General features: G+C 44.6%; 1 protein-coding gene across 2 annotated transcripts in view; it reads left to right on the top strand.

The window, feature by feature from the left end:
- The first annotated feature begins 124 nt into the window (after positions 1-124).
- GCN1 (GCN1 activator of EIF2AK4) overlaps positions 125-19,812 on the top strand; it is a 38,432-nt gene continuing 18,744 nt past the window's right edge. For both annotated transcript variants that reach the window (XM_014894616.2, XM_014894615.2), the window contains exons 1-31: positions 125-167; positions 1,754-1,856; positions 2,831-2,894; positions 3,472-3,603; positions 4,131-4,239; positions 4,882-4,980; positions 5,061-5,195; positions 5,680-5,748; positions 5,830-5,938; positions 6,342-6,416; positions 6,667-6,795; positions 7,002-7,052; positions 7,452-7,550; positions 7,816-7,989; positions 8,892-9,044; positions 9,781-9,873; positions 10,510-10,585; positions 10,764-10,923; positions 11,565-11,754; positions 11,869-11,993; positions 12,312-12,490; positions 12,660-12,753; positions 13,230-13,343; positions 13,533-13,731; positions 14,206-14,361; positions 16,822-17,003; positions 17,251-17,331; positions 17,785-17,928; positions 18,614-18,741; positions 18,916-19,105; positions 19,484-19,554. In XM_014894616.2, coding sequence (XP_014750102.2) covers positions 150-167; positions 1,754-1,856; positions 2,831-2,894; positions 3,472-3,603; positions 4,131-4,239; positions 4,882-4,980; positions 5,061-5,195; positions 5,680-5,748; positions 5,830-5,938; positions 6,342-6,416; positions 6,667-6,795; positions 7,002-7,052; positions 7,452-7,550; positions 7,816-7,989; positions 8,892-9,044; positions 9,781-9,873; positions 10,510-10,585; positions 10,764-10,923; positions 11,565-11,754; positions 11,869-11,993; positions 12,312-12,490; positions 12,660-12,753; positions 13,230-13,343; positions 13,533-13,731; positions 14,206-14,361; positions 16,822-17,003; positions 17,251-17,331; positions 17,785-17,928; positions 18,614-18,741; positions 18,916-19,105; positions 19,484-19,554 — 3,701 coding nt within the window. In that variant the 5' untranslated portion in view covers positions 125-149. The remainder of the gene's footprint in view (positions 168-1,753; positions 1,857-2,830; positions 2,895-3,471; positions 3,604-4,130; positions 4,240-4,881; positions 4,981-5,060; positions 5,196-5,679; positions 5,749-5,829; positions 5,939-6,341; positions 6,417-6,666; positions 6,796-7,001; positions 7,053-7,451; positions 7,551-7,815; positions 7,990-8,891; positions 9,045-9,780; positions 9,874-10,509; positions 10,586-10,763; positions 10,924-11,564; positions 11,755-11,868; positions 11,994-12,311; positions 12,491-12,659; positions 12,754-13,229; positions 13,344-13,532; positions 13,732-14,205; positions 14,362-16,821; positions 17,004-17,250; positions 17,332-17,784; positions 17,929-18,613; positions 18,742-18,915; positions 19,106-19,483; positions 19,555-19,812) is intronic.

The raw sequence follows: 19,812 nt of genomic DNA, 5'->3' as shown, positions 1-19,812 counted from the left end.
GCAGCCGCCGCCCGTACCGGCCCGGCCCGTCCCGTTCCGTTTCCCAGCGCGGCGGGGCCGGGGCTCTCGGGACAGGAGGGCAGCGCCCATCGCCGTGGCGCCGGGCCCGCCCCGGAAGCCGCTACCGGTTCCGGGGTCGCGGCGGAGCGATGGCGGCCGACACGCAGGTGAGTGCGGGACGGGCCGCGCAGGGTCCGGCCCGGGCGGAGAGACCGGCGGGGGCTGTGCCCGGGGCCGCGCCTCGCCCCGCTCTCGCCCCCCGCGCCCTCGGCCCGGCTGCGGGGCCCGGCCCGGTGCCCGAAGCCACCAGGGGACGTGGCAGCCGGGACGGGCCCCGCCGAGCCGCCCGCACCGCGCCGTGCCCGGCCCGCGGGAAGGGAAGGAGCCCCGGGGATCCCGGGCGGAGCGGGGGGCGGCGGGGCCCGGCCCGATCGAGGCCCGTCCCGAGCCGCGTCCCGGCCGGCGGCGGCGCCGCGTGCCGCTGTGCCCGGTTCGCACCGCCTGCGGTGTGACCGCTCCCTGGGACCGCCGGCTTCACTCTGAGCGGCTTGGGATGTTCCCGGCATCAGGTCCTTGCTTGTATAAATACTGCCTTTGTCCTCTGTTCGCAGCAGCATTGTCCGTATGCTGGCTGTGTGATGTGTACATAAGCATCCTAAAAAATAAAAATAAAAAGCAAACTGGTGAAGCCTGTCCCAGTGGCTTTTCCGTGGAGACTCGGTGGGTAGTCCAGGTTTTGCAGTTTGTCTAAGTCACTGAGATGCTGGTGAAGTCCTTACATAATTTATATTTTTAATTTCTGGACTCAGGATAATTTTAACACGTTTTCACGTCTGCACATCTTCCTGTTCGTCATTAAGTAGCATGAGTAAGTGCGGCTTGGTTTGAGTTTGCATATGATGAACTCATGTAATTGAAAGCTTTGAGAAGAGAGCAGGTCCTGCAGCAGCTGAAGCACCTGGTTCTTTTGGTTCTGCTGTCAGTGACATTGTTGGTCATCCTTTGCAGCTCAAGCCAGCCTTACTGTTCAGAGGTGCAGCACTGCTTCCAGACAGTTTTTAAGGGGACTTGTGGGTGTGAAATGATCACAGTCTCAGGGAAGTGTGGATGGACTTTAAAGGCCAGGAAGCCACTGTGCAGGATTAGCATTCCAGCATGTCAGCAAAAAGCTTCACTGAAAGCAGCTTTGAGGAGCTCTTTGAAAAAGACTGAAAAGGGAAAGAACAGTTTTCAATGAGTTTCTAAAGACATGCTCATTCGCTGCCTTTCAGAAAGATGATATAAAATTGCTCAGTTTAAAAGCTGAATTTCAAAAGCCTTTCCTGCAGAGCCGTGCTTTGGTTTATGTAAATGCAGAAAACCTGGGTGTGTAGGTCTCCCTGGGTTGTCTGCAGTTCGAGTGCCCCTTCAGGACTACCTGGACTTCAGGAGATAACAGTGGAGAAGCTCCTTTGAATTCTGGAAGTCACTATTTTTTGCTTTGAAAGGTCCTAGCTAGGTCCAGATTATGGGTCCTAGCTTTTTCTCTTGTTACTTTTAGAGGAGTGAGTGTCTCTTACAGAGCACGAGAGCACAGATAATTGGAGAGGAGTTTCACAGTGTGTGAAGCACAGTGACCCTTCCTTGGTGGATGCTCACATTTGGGCACTGAGAGGTCATGTGGCAGCAAGTGACATGTTCTGCTTGCCCTGGTTTGTGTTCTGTGGATTGATATCAAAGACAGTCTGATGTTTTTTCTGCTTTGTGGTTTTAGATTTCTGACACACTGAAGCGGTTTGCAGTGAAAGTGACTACAGCCAGCGTAAAGGAGCGGAGAGAGATCCTCAGTGAGCTGGGAAAATGCATTTCTGGGAAAGGTAAAAGCCTGGGAGCACTGCTCTGTTTACCTGAGTGGAGGAGAATGTTAAAATGTCTTATTTCAAAAAGCTAAGGGTTATTTATTTGAGGGAAGAGGCTGGCAGCGTTTGGAGCCAGTGCTCCATCACTGGGTTAATTCCAAGCATGAGGTTTGTGGGTAGCACAGAACTCCAGAAACTTCATATTAGATGTTACTAAGTTCTCTTCACAGGGCAGTTGGACAAAGCAATTCCTTCCCTAGGTAGAGAATCAAGGGCACCCGGTATCCAAAAATCATAAATAACAGCGAGGGAAAGGGGGCACGCCAGGGGGCTGAGACTTCATGGCCTGGAGCTGTGGTTGGACAATTGACCCCAATGTGTGGAAGAACCAAAACTTATAAAAGTGTAAAACTCGTGACCAGGATCCATCTTGGATTTGATTTGGGTGTAGCCCTGGCCAGGCTCTTGCACTGCCCAAGGTGGATCCTTTCAATAAATATCTATTTTATCCCTTTTGCTCTGTCTAGTCTCTGTTCCAGGTCAGCCTTTCCAGACATCAGTTGTAGCACTGTGTATGTTAGTTCTTCATTAGTGTATCAGCTGAGTTTTTTTCATGACTCTTGGCTTGTTCACTTAGTACTCATGGAATATTTGGATACACACATGTATAGAGGTGAGGAGTGTGGAAGATTACAGATGGTCTTAATAAAACAGCTGAAGCTGTTTTAATAAGTTCAAATTAATAAGTTCAAATTTTTTGAACTTATTTCTCTCATTTTCTGAAGATGACCGTGTTTCATGTGTTCCAGTTTTACCATTATTCTTAAAAATATGCATAAAATGTATAAAAAGAGCAAACTTTTACTGTGATTCTCGCCATCAATTTCGTAGATGTGAGGAGTTTACTGATTTCAGTCATGAAGTGAATCGTGTTTGTGTTAAGGATTAAGATCTCAGTGATTGATGAAGTATTTTGAAATACATTGTTACAGATCTCCCAGAAGGTGCAGTGAAAGGCCTTTGCAAACTCTTCTGCCTTACTCTGCATCGATACCGGTGAGTAAATTGATGTGGAAAGGCTGTATTATGTAATCTATCAGTATTTGGTAGTTAAATTGGTCTGGAGCATCTGGAAATGTTAGCTTGCAGTGTCACAGAGATGTATATGACACCGAAGAATGTCATCTTGTAATTACATTCTCAGGGGAGGATTGACATTAAAAAGTTTTACAATATTTGCCTTGCGTTTCACCTTTAATTTTGAAATTTAAACTTAAATCCTGTGGTTCAGTTTGCAAGAATGAACACCCATCTCCTTGTGAAGCAAGACTGAGGTCTCTTACAGATGCCTTTTCGACAATTTTGGGTGGGATTAAATTGTGGTCTGTTGTAGAGGAGCTGTTTAGAACCCGTTTTCTTCTACAATCTGCCAGAGGGCCTCCACATAAGTGCTGTCACTTGAGGAAGGGAATGGAGATTTCTGCCAGAAACGTCTCCACTTTGCAGAACAGCAAGGATAAAACAGTTATCAGCTTGACTGCTGAAATGAGAAAGCAAAGCCCTTGGTGTGGTGCAGGGGTGGTACCGGTGCAGTGTGGCAGGTTTAGGATGTTCATGATCCTGTTTGTCACAGGGATGCAGCGTCCCGCAGAGCCCTGCAGTTGGCCCTTCAGCAGCTCGCAGAATCCCAGCCTGAGGCCACGGCAAAAAACCTGCTGCACTCACTCCAGTCTTCAGGGATCGGCGGCAAGGCTGGGGTGCCCAGGTGAGTCACTGTGTGTGGAAGCAGTTCCGAGTTGCTGGTAGTTCCTCCTGGTCAGAATGCTGCTTGGCAGAGGTGTTAAAAGCCTTTAGAGACAAAACTGTTAATGTTATTCAGGTGTTCCTCTCTTACCTCTTCCATGCCGTCTGGGAAAGCAGAGGGAATATCCTGGTATAACTGTTGGTTGATTGGGGCTGAGTTACGGTTTAGTCTTTGTTAAACTTCAGGTCTGGGGAGATGAGAAAAAACTCTTTCAAAAGAACACTCTTCAAAATTTTTAGGAAAGGGAACTTCATCACCTATCAAATGTTCAGCTGATTATTGTGCCATTTGGAAGCTTTGAGTGTCAAACCAGAGCTGAAACAAACAGCTTCTGAGGGCTGATTATTTCCTTTAAAAACAAAGGCTTTAGCTGCATCTTTGTGTGATGAAATTGCCTGTCAGTCATGTGCTGTTCTAACTTGGTCTAGTAGGTGTAAGTTATGTCCTGGGAAGTGTAGATTTACCTCCCTCTCCTGTTTGTACAACAGTAAGAGCAGTGGATCTGCAGCTCTGCTGGCACTCTCCTGGACATGCCTCCTTGTACGCACAGTCTTTCCAACACCTGACAAGAGACAGGGAGAAACATGGAAAAAACTGGTAGGTTCTTTAAGGTTTGCAGAAATATCCTGTCACAGATATTTCTAACATGTTTAAGTTGCTGCAATGTTGCAAACAGTTCTGAATGTAACTGAAAACACCAAATCAGAATCCAGGTTTAGAGGGGGATTTGGTGTATTGTGATCTCTCTTCTTGCCCTGGAGAAAGCAGGAGGTGTATAAAACATGAGTGGGGCAGTCTTGCACCTGTGCAGTTACTCTGCATACAGAGATGGCTGCTGGTGCCTCTGAGGGACATCTGCAGTGTGGTATAAAGTCCTTGTGCCTCGCTTGAAATATCTCTGTATGATACTCTGTCATACAGTGTCAGGGAGCTTTTGCCTTCCTTTCACTTCCTTTACACAAACCTGCCACTGTGCTCATAACACACTGGGATGTAGTTGGGACAGATTTTAAGAAGAGATGTAATCTGTTTTCAGTGTTTCCAAAACTGTTAGGCATGGTTCTGCTCACAGGTGTAGGATGAAACCAAAGGCAGCTTGTTGGTCAAACTTAGATGATCTAAAGACTTAAGCAGACCCAGCTAATCATTGACAATTATTGACATTTGGCATGTCTTGCTTGATACAAGCTCTCTGAGAAGCAGGTGCACAAAGGGTTTTTTGGCTGTTGCCTTTGGCAGGTGGAGGTTCAGTGTTTGCTCCTTTTGGAAGTCCTGGGAGGCTCTCACAAGCAGGCAGTGGATGGGGCTGTGAAGAAATTGAACAGGCTGTGGAAAGAGGTGATGTATACATTTTGTGCCGTATTCTACAGCTCTTCTGTTCTGTGGTGTTAACGTGCCTTGCTTTTCTTTCTCTTAAGAACCAGGATCTGGTGGATCAGTACCTATCTGTCATTCTTGGGCTTGAACCAAACCAGAGTTATGCTGCAATGCTGGGACTTGTGGTGCAGTTTTGCACAGCCCAGAAGGAGATGGATGTTATTAAACGATACAAGGTAAATCTGTTGTACAGCTTTTTTGGGGGAGAATAAGAAGCATCATTTGTTTTAATGAAGAAGGGACTGAACAGATATCTTAGTGAGGCTGGTACTTTGCATCTGCCCTGGTTTCACTGTCTGTCAATTCAGTAGTCCTGCACTTCTGACTGAAGCAGCTGTGGTGTGTTTATACAGGAGGTGCAGATATGTGACTGTTTGGTGTTGCCTGTGCATTTCTGTGGATGTCCAACATACAGCTTCCTGCCTTGTCCCTGTTGTGGGAATGAAAGGCAACATGTAGCTCTCAGTTGGTTTGAGTGTTGGGCTCAGGGGTAGAGCAGGGAGCACTGATACCTGCTTGACTGGCTCATATGAGGGTGGAAGGAAAGCTTTTAGATGAGGAAGAGGAGGAGGTGGGGTGTCCAGCTTGGCATCTGATGGTGTGCTGGGAGCTGTGTACAGGTTTAGATGTGCCTGTAATCTGATGTTTCTGCTTGTTTAGAGTGCTCTCCTGGATTTCTACTTGAAGACCATCCTTATGAGCAAGACAAAGCCTCAGAAGCATGTACTGGTGAGACAGTGCTTAGAGCTGCTTGTGATGTTGTCCCACAGGCAGCACTGCCCTGTGCTGAGTGCCCTGTCCCCTTTGCAGGACAGCTGTTCTCCACTGCTTCGCTACATGTCCCACTCTGAATTCAAGGACTCTGTTTTGCCAACTCTGCAGAAATCCCTGCTGCGGAGCCCTGAGAACGTAATTGAAAGTGAGTCTGTCATCTCTGCATTGCTCTGTCAAAGAGCCTAAATCCTTAGTGCTCTGGAGCTGTTGGGACAGTGTCACTCTGGGCTATGCTTTTGGTCCCTGAGTGCAGGCAGGATTGTCTGGCTTCCAAGGGTTAGATGTGGAGAAGCAACATTTGTGGTGTGATCCCAAGTGTCAGGGTATGTGATATGTACTGTTTGCACCGAGGACAGGATTTCACAGCTGAGTGCTAAGAATAATCCTGAATTATTCTGTTCACTGGGCATCAATTTCAGTAGGTTTTTTTATTCCTACTCCTTACTACCCTGTCTGCTCTTGATGTGAACTGTGGGGAAGAGTGTATTAAAATGCTAATGGCATATCCCATTTTGTTAACTAACTGTTTTTATCTCTTATGTTGTCAGCTATCTCTTGCTTGCTCGTATCTGTGAACCTGGATCTTAGTCAGTATGCTCTAGACATTGTGAAAGGACTGGCCAGTAAGTACTCTCACTTCTGGTGGGAATTATGAATTCAGAATAAAGCTTTCTGCAACTTTGTGGCTGTACCTACAACAGCTTGATTGCTGGTTTTAGGTGGGAGGGAGGATGATGCTGTAAATTGGAACTAGAATTGTTCACATGATGGTTCCAGAAGCTGCATTAAGCCACATGTAAAGATAATCCTTACTTGCTGATTTTATGCAGTTTGTTGTAAGGATCTCTTAGCTTGTGTGTTACTATTTTCTAGGTCATCTGAAATCCAACAGTGTGCAGCTGATGGATGAAGCAGTTGTGGCATTAAAGAACTTGGCTCGGCAGTGCAGTGATCCTTCAGCTGTGGAGTCGCTGGGCAGGCACCTTTTTGCCATCTTAGGGGGTGAGTAAGTTGTAGATAAGCAGGATAATTGGGGATGAATCAGGGTTTGACAGCCTCAAGGAATTTTGTGTATTGTATTTTCTGTTCTCTTTACTGCCTATATGGAAGGAGTGGCCTGGATCAGGGATAATGGGGCAAGCTTTGGTGTTTTGGAGGAGATTCTTGATGTAACACAGAGCTGTCCCCTTTGTGTTTCTTGTTGGCAGGCTCAGAGGGGAAGCTGACAGTTGTTGCTCAGAAGATGAGTGTCCTTTCAGGTGAGCATCCTAGAAGAAAGCTGCTTCTCTGGTGAAAGAAATTGAGCAGAAGGCTGAATGGAAGGGATTTGTACCTCAGCCTTAGAATTTCCTGCCTGTCACTCTAAATTGGCTATAGTTGAAGCCATAGGTGCTAGATACCACATACCAGCTCCTGACTTCATATTCAGAGAAAATAATTGGAGGCCAAAAATTTTATTCAAAGAAGATAACTTGTACCCAGAGTGCAAATGAAGACAGTGATCTGGTGGTGTGGTACATGGTGGATGTGATATCCAGATGTAGTGACAAGAAAAAAAGATGTCTGTGCAAGGATTGAAGTGTGAAGGGTCATTCGTGATTGGTTTTAGATATTGTGCTGGTAGTTTGGGAACTACTGAGAGAATTCTGTCCTTTCAGGGATTGGCAGCCTTAGTCACCATGTGGTTTCTGGACCCTCCAGCCAAGCTCTGAGTGCAACTGTGGCTGAGCTTTTCATCCCTTTCCTGCAACAAGAAGGTGAGACCTCTTGCCTTTGTTCTGGGTTTGCTAAGCTGCGTTCATCTTGAGCAGAGTTTTCACATGGTTATTCAAGACTAATCTAGATTCTTGCCTGCTGTTACAGAATCTGTTGCCCTGCTTTGATGAGCAGCCCCATGGAGGCTGTGCTGTGTCAGGAGCACGTGTTCTTTTCCTGCATCCTGGTGGTGTTACCTGCTTTCTGTTTTATGTTCTGTGCTTTCTGCAATTGCTGAACTGATGTGAGCTCTGTGTTTCTCCCCAGTCCATGAAGGCACATTGGTTCATGCAGTCTCTGTCCTGGCTCTTTGGTGTGCTCGGTTCACCACAGAAGTTCCTAAAAAGCTGGTAGAATGGCTAAAGAAAGCCTTCAGCCTTAAAACCTCGACTTCAGCAGTGAGACATGCCTACCTGCAGTGCATGCTAGCCTCCTTCAAAGGTAAAACTGGGCAGCTGTTAATAACTCTTGGCTGTGGGGCTTACGAGGAGAGTTATCAACCTTTGTACTTCCTGATGTAGAGAGCTGTGCAGATTAAGAAAGATTTTGTAAGGGAATATCTTTTTACAGACCTTCCTATTTCTCCTTAAACTCTCTTTTGCCTTCAAGTTTATAAAGATGGTTTGTTGCCTTGTGTAACTAAAATCATTGCCCATCATGCTGTCTTTCATATATCTCAAAGTAATTTTTAATTGCTTTATTTTTGTCTTACAACTAAATTACAAGGTTTCTAGCCCAGGGGCCATACTTTTGTTTTATATAGCACCCAGCACAGTGGGATCTTGGTCTCTGGGTTTGACTCTTGGAAACTTTAAAAAAACCCAACTTTGTTTGAAATGAAGAACTCGAGAAATTATTCTCTTTTGGTGATCCTCTTGGGATTTACATCTGTTGGTCCTGCCCCCTTTGACTGCAGCATTTCATCCATATTTGTAGACCTCTGGGATTTCTTAACTTCTGAATGTTTGAAGTGAAACAGATGGTCATGGCTTGCCAGGAATTTGCTTTCCCTCTCTCAGGGAAACATTAATCTTTGAAGTCAGACTTCCTGTGATTTGAAGTAAATCCTTTAATGTAACTGAATTAGCATTTTATTTTGCATCCCATGAACAGAAACTTAATATATTGAGATGGGACTGTTCTGTCTGTGAGGAAAGGACTGAAGTGGTTGCCATTGAGCTTTTCATTGTTGCAGTTTAATGATAGTGATTGGCAAATACTCTGGGAGATTCAATCTTCCCAGTGTGTGTCTGACTCCTCTCCTTGGCAAGAAAAAAACATTGATACTGGGTTGTAAAGTGAGGACCCTGCTGTTTTGTAATGTGTCTCTTTTGTCCCCTCAGGTGACACATTATTGCAGGGGATGGAGTTGCTGCCCATGCTGATCCAGATAGTAGAAAAAGCAGCATCTCAGAGTACTCAGGTTCCCATGGTAACTGAAGGAGTTGCTGCAGCTTTGTTGATCTGCAGGATATCTGTAATTGAGGGACAAACTGGTAAGGTCAGAAAACAGCTGGCAGAATCCAATATAAACAGGTTCTGAGGGTTAACACTTCTTGACAGGAGATTCTATTTCTTAATCTGTGTAGGTTTCTACACAGAGAATCTGGTCTTCTATAAACCAGGGGAAGATCAATTCCCATCTCATTTATGTCAGTGAAGAGTTCTTACTCTACCATGGCTTTGCAAATTCCAGCTTCCATTCATATATATATATTCCTCTTTATTCTGACAGGAGATATTCACTGACCTTACATGGTAGGATTTTACTGATACATTAGAAGTATTACTTGATTGTTATTTGGGTAGTGTTTTTACAGACCTTTGGAAAGCATGGGACTGGAATTCTGTCTCCCATCAGAGGATATTTCAAGAGCTCTCTGAGCTCATACATCTGCCAGGATATAAAATCAGATGTATTCTACCAAAAGCAACACACCACTTCCCTCCTCTTTACTTCTGGGAAGGTTTTCCTTATGAAAGGTTAAGGTGAATCAGACTTTACATTTCACACATGCAAGTCAAAGAAAGGTATTTTTGTCAGCTGGTGTTTTTTGGGCATGATAATAGTTCTGAATGAGAGAAATGAGAGGCTTTAGAATTGAAGATGAGTAAGGCTAGAAGTAACTTGAGGGATTTCAGGGGAGAGAATTTGACTGTATTTTATGTGCACTGATGAGTTCTGACTTATTTTGAAACGTCCTTGATGGATATCTGTTCTTTTCCTGTCAGAGTCTAAGCTGAGTGGTTTCTGGCAGCTGATTTTGGATGAGAAAAAACAAATTTTTACATCTGAGAAGTTTTTGCAGTCTGCGTCAGAGGAAGGTAAATTGGCAGTTACTGTATATCCAGTTGCTGTTTAACTCTGCTTCTTAGTACTTGTCAAGAACTAATGTTGTTAGCCCTGTTCTATGATCCTTAGAGGATACAGTTTCAGATACAAATGAGCTGTGTACTCCTCAGAAGTACATCTACACTAGCTGTAGTCTAACCTTGAAAATTAATTAATTAATTTCTTGATGAACCTGGGTTATCACTCATTTATTATTCCAAATGATAAAGCAGTGGAAGGGCCTTGTGACAGCTGACACTCAGTACCCATTTCATTGCCACTGAAGCTGTTTTGGCAGGGCTCAGGAATTAACAGAACTGAAGCACTGAGCGTGGTGTTTATAATTTGCTTTGCTCTGTCAACTTAGACCAAAATAGGTCACACACAATGGCCAGGAAAATTGTCCTGGGATCCAGCTAACAACATTTCAATGAAATCATGGTTCAGTTCCCAGTCTTGGCAGATCTGAGTTGGATTTGTCTCTAGCTTCAGTGAGAAGATTATGCAGAGGCTCAGCTTGGAGAGCTATTTTAATGTGTCCTGCTTGCTGTTCATTTGTTTTCAGGTAAAAAAAAATCTGTTTCCTTACAAAGTCTCATGCTGTTTTAAACCTTTATCTTTTCCCCCAGCCATGTGTACAGTGCTGCAGCTGACAGAGCGCCTGCTCTTGGATCATGCACAGCGGCTGCCGGAAAGCAAAGTCCAGTACGTACGGTGCACTCGCTGTCCCCGATCCCTGTCTGACCCCAGAGTGCTCCTGTGGGCACTGGGTGGGGGTGGGTTTGGGGCTGTGCACAGAATGTTGAACTCTGGGTGCCTTTGTGTCCCCTTGGCTGCAGAGCTGCCTCCCTGGCTAACCCCGTGTGTGTGTGTGTGTTTGCAGGCAGTACCACCGTGCCCTGGTGGCTGTGCTGCTGAGCCGCACCTGGCACGTCCGCAGGCAGGCCCACCAAACAGTGAAGAAGCTCCTGTCCTCTCTGGGAGGGTACAAGCTGGCCTATGGCCTCTTGGAGGAGCTCAAAGTGGTTCTGAGTTCTCATAAGGTGAGTGGCCAGCGAGTGTCTGCTCGGACAGATGGCTGAGTGGTGCCAGTCACCTCCCTGCCCTAGGTTTGCTGTTAGCATTGGCATACAGGCTGATGTGAACAGGATTCAGCTCCAATGATCTCCTGGAATGCCACTTGTTACTGGATTACTGCATATTACAGTATCAATGTCTAGGGTATGCCTAGTCTTCCTATATACCTAGAAAAGACATATTCAAAATGTTTTGGCGAGGAAGCTGTAGTTTTCCATATATTTTTATTATTTTAATGCAAATTTAATCTCTGCTGAAAGACCAAGTGTTTAATTCCTTTTTTTGTATCTTGGTTCTTTGGCCCTGGTTTATACACTGAAGAAGTTGGGCACACTGTTCCCAGCTGGCTCAACCTTTGCCAGAGTCTTTGCCAGAAGTGATCATTTTAGTTTTATTTTACCCTAGTTTGCCAAATCCAGCATAGTCCACCATTCTTAATCTTCTTGTCACTGTCATCCCCGTGCTTTGGTTTTGCTGTTATCCTGTATCCCCTTCTTTCCTTTGAAAACTTCAGTTGTTTGGTATTGACAGGGAGATGGCATTCAGCCTGCTGTTACTGTGGGGAAGTGTGCTCAGGTCTCAGGGAGGTTTGGTGTTGTCTATTCAGATTCTGCCTCATGACGTGCTGGTGACAGAGGCGGGAGAGCTGTCGGAGCTGGGAAGGACATACATTCCCCCTCGTGTGCTGCATGAGGCCCTCTGTGTCATCTCCAGTGTGGCAGGGCTTGATGTGGACTCCTTTGAGCCAGAGAAGCTGGCCCTGGAGATGCTGCTGGTGAGCCATCATCCATCTGTAGGTAAGTGCAGGGATAAGACTCTCATAGCCAATGTATGAGTTTTTATTGTACCTTTTTGTTTCGTTGTGCCAGCAACCTGCTTCTTGTTAATTATGCTCATTTATTCATTTCTAGTGGCAGTTCAGCCAGGACTTTGGCCAGCCCTCCTCATCAAGATGAAGATAGATCCTAAAGACTTCATTACCAAACACCTGAATGACATCTTACCCAGGATCACCACCTACACTCCAGAGAACCAGGTGATAATCTGCTTTCCTTGTGTTTGTTTTGTGAGATATCTTGGAGGAGTTCAGTACTAGCTAGTCTATAAGGAAGGAGAGCTGTCTAAAAGGTGGGGAAGGGGGAAGTTGAAAGAGAATGTCTCTGGGGAAAAGAAGCTGGCATTTAAGAGGGAAAGAATGTACCAGCAAGCGAGTAGAATTTTAGATAAGACTCAAATACCCACTGAACAATGTATTGGGGATTGGAATGTAATGGAGGCTGTCTCAGCAGGGCATACTTCTTGGAGACAATTTTAAGCAAGATTGATTATGTTATTTCCTTCGTGTTCCTGACAGTCATCTATGAATGCAGTGGGGTCTCTATCCCTGCTTTCACCTGGCAGAGTGCTCCCACAGCTCATCAGCACTATCTCAGCATCAATGGAGAATCCAGCTCTGTGCCAGGTTACTCGAGAGGAATTTGCCATCATGAAGACACCCGAGGGAGAACTGTATGACAAATCTATAATACAGAGGTAAGTCTTTATAATTTCTTTCTGCATCTGGGGATTGATCACTGCTGATATTCTTGCCAGTGGGTGACTGAGTGTGTCAGATACTCTTTCTGCACGGAAGTTCTTGGATTTTTATGCCTGGTCCTTAATCCAAAGCAGTGCTGATTCTTTCTCTACTTTTCCTTCTCAGTGCTCAACAGGATAGTATGAAAAAGGCTAACATGAAGAGGGAGAACAAAGCTTACTCATTCAAGGAACAAATCATTGAGCTGGAGCTGAAGGAGGTGAGTTGATGGTAAAAGGAATGCCAGGCTGGTCAGAGTCTTCACTGCAAGTCGTGTGTTGTTCCATGGCCCTTCTGGCACATGTGTGTGTGCTGGTGGGAAAGATTCTCTGAACTACTTGGAATGCTTCTATATGTATGTATCCCGTTTTTTAAACAAAGGTTGACTTCTCTTAGCTCTGGCGAGGGTGACATACCATCCCCTGTAAATAACTGGACAGCACTTTTTAATGATTACAAATAATTTGTGAGTAATGTGGAGAAATTTACATTACACTGCTAAAGGGACACCTAAGTGTTGTTAACCTGCTGATTTCCATTTTATGTCTTTACTCAAGAGGGATATACTTGGAAGGATATTTTGATACTGTTTTAAAAATAAATTGCAAAAAACCCTGTTTCCAACTTGCTTCTCTGACTAATTGAAGGGGTGGTGTTTGTAGTGCCCTGGTAATGATGACCATGGCTCTCTTGCAGGAGATAAAAAAGAAGAAGGGAATAAAGGATGAGGTGCAGCTGACAAGCAAGCAGAAGGAGCTGATGCACGCACAGCTGGAAAGGGAGGCTCAGATAAGGAAACGGCTGAAGGAGGTGAGTTTTGGTTGTATTTTTTGCCAGCTCTGAATCCACCATGTGATCCCAATCACTTTGATAGACAGAAAATGATGCAGCAATCACGTGTTTGTTTCTCTTATTGGAAATGAAATATAACAACCCAATTTTTCCCCCCCTCCAGTGGACCTTTTTTTATGGTGATCTCTTGAATTGTTTCTCTTACAGCTTGATAATGAGCTGGAAACAGCTCTAGGACTCCTGGACACTGTTATAAAGAAAAAGCCTCCCGGTCTCACTCAGTACATCCCTGGTCTCATCAGTTCCTTCTTGCCACTTTTTCGATCTCCTTTGGCTGCTCCAAGGATTAAGAAGCCTTTTCTTTCCTTAGCTTCCTGTGTCATGCCTGCTCGACTGAAAACCTTTGGTGAGTATTTGCAATTGCTGTTTAAGGGCAGGGTGTGTCATTTTGATGGTGGTGAAAATTCTTGCTCTTACACACTGTGGATCATGACCGTGTACCACAGAAAGCCAAGAGGAAAAACCACCTGGAACAGTTCTTAGGGAGATGGCTCTGATTTCCCAGAGATCCTACTGCTGGGTAGGACTGGGACCAAAGACAAGGACTTGTCTGGTCAGTGACCTGCTCTGAAGAGCAGCTGGTCACTGTGGGACCATCTTTCCTGTGCAGAGCTTGGAGGGTGTGAGTGTAACTCACAAATGGTGTGAAGAAATCTGTCTCCTGACAGCCTTGGGCTGGGCTTCCTGCTCTGAACCTCTTTGGAGTCTGGGCTCTTACCCAGAGCTTTGTTACAATTCTTGAGTCTCTGTTCCTGGAGCTTTTTCTCTCGAGAAATCTTTTGGTTAGCCCTCTCATGGATTCCTTATTCTTCCATTGCAGGTACTCTAGTAAGCCATGTGACCTTGCGCCTGATGAAACCCGAGTGTGAATTAGATGAATCGTGGTGTCAGGAAGAGCTGCCTGTTGCTCTGAACAGAGTGGTCAGTTTGCTGCATGCCCACACCATTCCCAGCCGAAGCAGCAAGGGAGAGCCAGGTAGGAAGTACGGTAGATATGACACTGCCCCCACCTCCCATAACTATGAACTGTTTCAGTTTTCAGGGTTTGTATTATATTTTGCAAGCAAAACTTCACTTTCTCTTTTTTAATTGGATAGCTGTTCAGAGATATGAAATACCTTAAGGGTTTTTTCTTCTGGAAGTAGTAGAAGTGATGTTGCAACTGCAGTTAAGTGTAGAAATGAAATAACAGTATTTTTTCTTAAAATGGTTCATACAGAAATAATAGCAGTGAAATTAAGACTCATTTTTGCCAAGGACAGCTCCTGCCTTTCAACACCACTTAGAATAAGGGAATCAGTGAGACTAAGTGGAGAGACAAAATAATTGCTTGTTATCTGTGATCACAGCAGTGAAATGCCCACGGCCTCTGCTTGTTTGCTGTGTAGTGCTGCAGTTCATGAATATTTTATATTGGCATGATTGTAAAAAGAGCAGTTCTCTCCACTCTGTAACATGAAGGCAAGCAATATTTTCACAGTGCAAGGTAATGATTTGAGTTAAAGTAAACCTTTTTTCTTGATTTAAAAAAAAAATAATTATTTCCCAGAGTTAGTTTTAATTTAGGTTGCTTCCAAACTCTTCTTCACAGTGCACTTGTACACTGTACACTTGTACTTCACAAGTACTTGTGCCACTCCACCGAAGATAACAGTGCAGAAGAGGGGGGTTGGTGTGGGTCCTTGGCTGTCTCAGGGTGTACTCCAGGGTGGTTCACTTCACCCAGGCTTTGGAGCTGTTCATCAAATAACCCAGTCAAAAGCTGCTCTGGTAGATGGTGGATATTTTTAAGGGAAATATGGGATTCAGTTTGGTCCCTTAGCCCCACAGTTCAGTTCTCTTGCTGTTCAGTGGTGTGACTGTGTCACACCTCACTGTCACAGCTGACCAGTGGCCACTGGCCATGTTGATCACCACTTCAGTGCTGAACATCTCAGTGATAATTTGGTGTCTCCACTGAGCAATTTTTTGGCATAGTAGGTACACATTAATTATATTTAAATTCTTTTTCAGGCTTATTTCCAGAAAATAGTGGAAGTATTTTTCAGTCCTTCAAGATTTCCTATATTGCTTAATTAAATTAATATCTAATTATTTTTTCCACTTTTGCAAGAGAAGGGCAGTAGTTTCCACAGAACTTTCCTGGACACATCATACTATATTCCCAAAAGATTTTTCCTCATTTCCAAAGTTCTTTGGAATGTACTTGTGTAATATGGTTTAGTAGAGATTAATTTCTTAGGTTACTGTGAGACCTAAGAGACACCATACCTCCTTGTAATGTGCATGATAAAATTTATTATTCATTGCTGAAATGCCAGGATACATCCTATAATCTTTCTTGTGTTGGTCAATATCACCAACTGTGTAAATAGAACATTTTTCTTCTCCAGTAAAGCTTTCTTCTTCCTGCTGTGTATAGAGGGACACTGGTTTAAGACTAAAAATATCCAGCCAATAATTAAAAAAAGAAAAGTGTAAAAGCAAACAGATACTGAGCAAACAGAGAGAAAAATCCCACATGAGAAATAGAGAGGGTTTTACTGAAGCTGTTCATGTTAAATAGGAGTTCAGAATGTGTTTGGGATTTAATATTTCTCCCTTGAACCACTTTTGCAGTATTTTTGCCCTACATAAGCTGACTAATACTGCAGTATTGTATCTGCAATGCTCTTCATCTGCATTTAGAAATTGCAACTTGGGTATTCTCTGTCAGCACAGATAGGATATAGAAAGGAAATGTTTTCCATAGACACCTGATACTTGAATAATAACTGGACTAATGAAGGACTGGAAGGAACATTTGTTATATGCTATTGCCAAGGCCCTGTAGAAAGGAAGGAGCAAAATCTTCTAACAACAAGAATAGAAAAGCTTTAATTTTTCAAGGAGGGGAGGGGAGTTGAAGCTTGCACCAGAATTAGAAGGACTTAATTCTCAAGGATCCAGCTGAAGGCTGGAATGACAGCTGGTTAGCTAGGTCGGTAGGAAGTGTTTAGAGGAAATGCAGCTGGCTAACAGGGCCTTGCTTGGGGACAAATGAACTTTATAAGTGACTGTCTAATTCACGGAATTGTTTAAATTCCATTTACAGTATGTATTTCTATACTCTTGAGGCATTGTAATTTGGAATCCTAATGTGACTTTGATTGAAGCCACGTAGAATCCCAGAATCATTTTGGTTGGAAAAGACCCTTAAGATCATCAAGTCCTACCCTTAACCTAACACTGAAATGCCAAAATTCACTGTTGGAGCTGCACTGTTGCTGCTGTTAAGTGGCAAATATGTAGGGTTACTCAGCATCTTTGTGTGTGAGGCTAAGCTTGGCCATATCTATTATGAGCTACTCAAGTGTACATTTTATACCAGCCAATACTATCAACCAAGTCATGGGAGGATCAGCTGTGTTCAAAGGATGTTTTTTTCTTTTCACAGGTGCTGCCCCATTATCAGCTCCAGCATTTTCCTTAGTCTTTCCTCTCCTGAAGACTGTTATGATTGAGACGCCCCATAACAGTGAAGACAAGGAGGAGTTCCTGGTCAAGATTCTGCAGATTCTTACAGTCCATGCTCAGCTGAGATCATCAGGAAATGGCCAGTCTTTGTTGGTGGATGAGGTGAGAGCTGTGGGGTCAGATGAGCCATGGGATAAAACAGCTGATGTGGAAACTGGACAAAGCAGATGAATTCTCCAAGTTAGTTAACTGTAGAGGATTGTTTTCTGCCATGGGTTTTGGTACCTGCCCAGCCTTAGGTTTTGACTGGGATTTTTTAAGGAGTGTCATACATAGGCAAGGCACTTAGAAATCAGAAGATAAAAGTCTTTTTCCTTTCCCCTGCCCTTTTCTCCCCTCAACTTTTCAGAATGGCCCAGAGTTGCTGCCCCGCAGGGACATGCTGGTTCTGCTGACTCGAGTGATAGGAACAGGTTCTCCACGGTTACAGGTGAGTGCTCAACTTCATAACCACAGTCAGAATTCTCCCTAAGTTTCATCAGCATCTAAATGAGGGAAATGTACCAACTGGTTTAAGTCTCTGATGCTGGTGGTTGATACATTCCCAATTTTCTTCTGTGTTTATGGTATTCTTGGATTAAAATGTCTGCATCTTTTTTTCTGCGGGTTTTATTGCAACAAATATATTCTCCAGTTTTCCAGAGGTGGCATTTTTTTTCTCTAAGGCCTTGCTCTGCCAGCTAAGCTCAGTAGTCTCTCCTCTGAGTGTTTGTTGTAAGGGATGGGGTAGGAAAGGTCAATAATAAAAAGCAAAGAGTTGGGCTGAACTTGTCACGTCTCAGTTTTGTGACTGTTCTTTGGGAATTGTGCTGTGACAGCACTCAGTGCTCGCTTTGTCAGCAGTTGAAGGTGTAATGGATGTGTGACATTGGTGCTGTTGTAGGTGCTGGCCTCGGAGGCGCTGACGGCGCTGTGTGCCAGCAGCAGCGGTGAGGACGGCTGTGCCTACGCCGAGCAGGAGGAGATCGATGTGCTCCTGCAGGCCCTGCAATCTCCCTGCATGAACGTTCGAGATGCAGCTCTCAGGGTAGGTGGGAATCATTCAGGGTCACACCAAATTCCTTAAGTTTTTGGGAGGTGGATATTCCCTTACACTGATGCAGAGAGGCTTCAGCTGCCAGGCTTTGGGCAGTGTGTCAGAGGCAGTCTGAACAATAATGCTCCAAGTTATGCTCTTTGTGCTGGATTTATTTGTAAAAAGGAGTACTCTGGGCTTATCCACACCTTTGTTTCCTTAAAAGAGATATAATTAGGACTACTTAACACCTTCTATTTACAATTGGATAGAGCTTAGGCTTAAAGATAGAAGCTGTGAATAAATTCCTGTCTGTGCTAGGCCTTGTTATTGGAAAGCTTCAGGCTTAGTCACTTCTGAGAACAGAAAGAAAAACTTCAAGGGTGCTTGGTGTTCTTTACCATGAAACAAATTCCAGTTTAGCCCTTCTGAGCTGTCTGGTTTGTACTTAGAAGTAGAACAGACTAGTCACCAGAGCCTCTGTAACCTGCCTGTGGAGTTGAATTCACTGTTCTTGAGTCCCACCCACTAGGAATAGGAAGTCTTTGATCACTATGGGCAGTGTAAGGCACAACCAAACATGAATTTTGACACTTCCAACCACTGAGAGCTTGACTTGCCAAAAGTCTTAAGTGTTTTAAAGCATCTGTTTCTAAAAATCAGATCCTTGCACTGATTTTCCTGTGAACTAATTCAGGGACTGATGGAGCTCCAAATGGTTCTACCAACCCCAGACAGTGATGAGAAGAATGGACTGAACCTGTTGCGTCGCCTCTGGGTAGTAAAGTTTGACGTTGAAGATGAGATTCAGAAGCTGGCAGAGAGGTAAGGGTTCTTCTTTGTAGATTGGGTTTTAGGGGACCTCTTCTCTGCCCACAGCATGGAGCTGCACTCAAGGGCTTTGCCCCACAGCTGGAGGGCAGCTCTAGGTCACTCCAGTTGTACATGTGGCAATGGCTTCTTTGCTGAAGGGTGACCCATCCCCTCTGTGTGCTGCAGGCTGTGGGAGTCCATGGGTCTGGAGCTGCAGCCTGACCTGTGTTCCCTGCTGATCAAAGATGTCATCTACCATGAAGAGGCAGTGCGACAGGCAGGGGCTGAGGCTCTTTCCAGAGCTGTAGCTCAGTACCGAAAGCAGGCAGCAGAGGTCATGAGCAAGCTCACAGAGATCTACCAGGAGAAGCTCTATGTAAGTACTCTTGCCCTGAGGGGTTGACAGGCATGAGCTGCTGCCTTGCTTTCTGTTAGTCACTTTTCCTTTTGTCTGTCTTGAAGATGTGCATTGAATCTACTATTGTCTTGTTTGAGCTCAGCAAAGACATCAGTGTCTTGAACTTCATGTTATCAGCCACTAATGGCACCATTGGACAGGTGGGAGGGGTGCCTTAGATGATACAGAAAGGCTGTGGTAGGGCAGTGTCAGCTGAAGTAATTTTGACCCCAAACTTGCTTTCTGCTTGTTTCTTAACCTTGCTCTTCTGCTACCTGCATTGCAAGTATGGTTGACAAATTCTCTGCATGCCTATCCTTGGAAAAGGCATTTTAATGAAATCTTTTCTCCTTCCAGAGGCCACCTCCAGTTTTGGATGCTTTGGGACGAGTGATATCTGAATCACCGCCTGACCAGTGGGAAGCAAGGTACAGTCATATTCAGACTGATCTCATCACTTTCTGTGCATCCAAATTAAATCTTTTTATTTAGAAGAACAAATTACGTGCAGCTGTATTGACTTGCTGTTTTCATGTGTTCTTCTGGTAAAGAATATTTGTGCCCCTCAAGCTAACTGGGGACAGGCAGAACTCCATGAAAATATTGGATGCTGTCATCTCTATGTCCTGATAAAAACCAGAATCTTTCCCTCTGACTGACTGATTTTTGTCTTAGCTTTCTGCGTT

This window comes from Sturnus vulgaris, chromosome 19 (genome assembly GCF_052056855.1).
Source record: "Sturnus vulgaris isolate bStuVul1 chromosome 19, bStuVul1.hap1, whole genome shotgun sequence".
Lineage (NCBI taxonomy): Eukaryota > Metazoa > Chordata > Aves > Passeriformes > Sturnidae > Sturnus > Sturnus vulgaris.
Note: the sequence above shows the minus strand (reverse complement) of the source record. Positions and strands in the feature narration are given on the sequence as shown.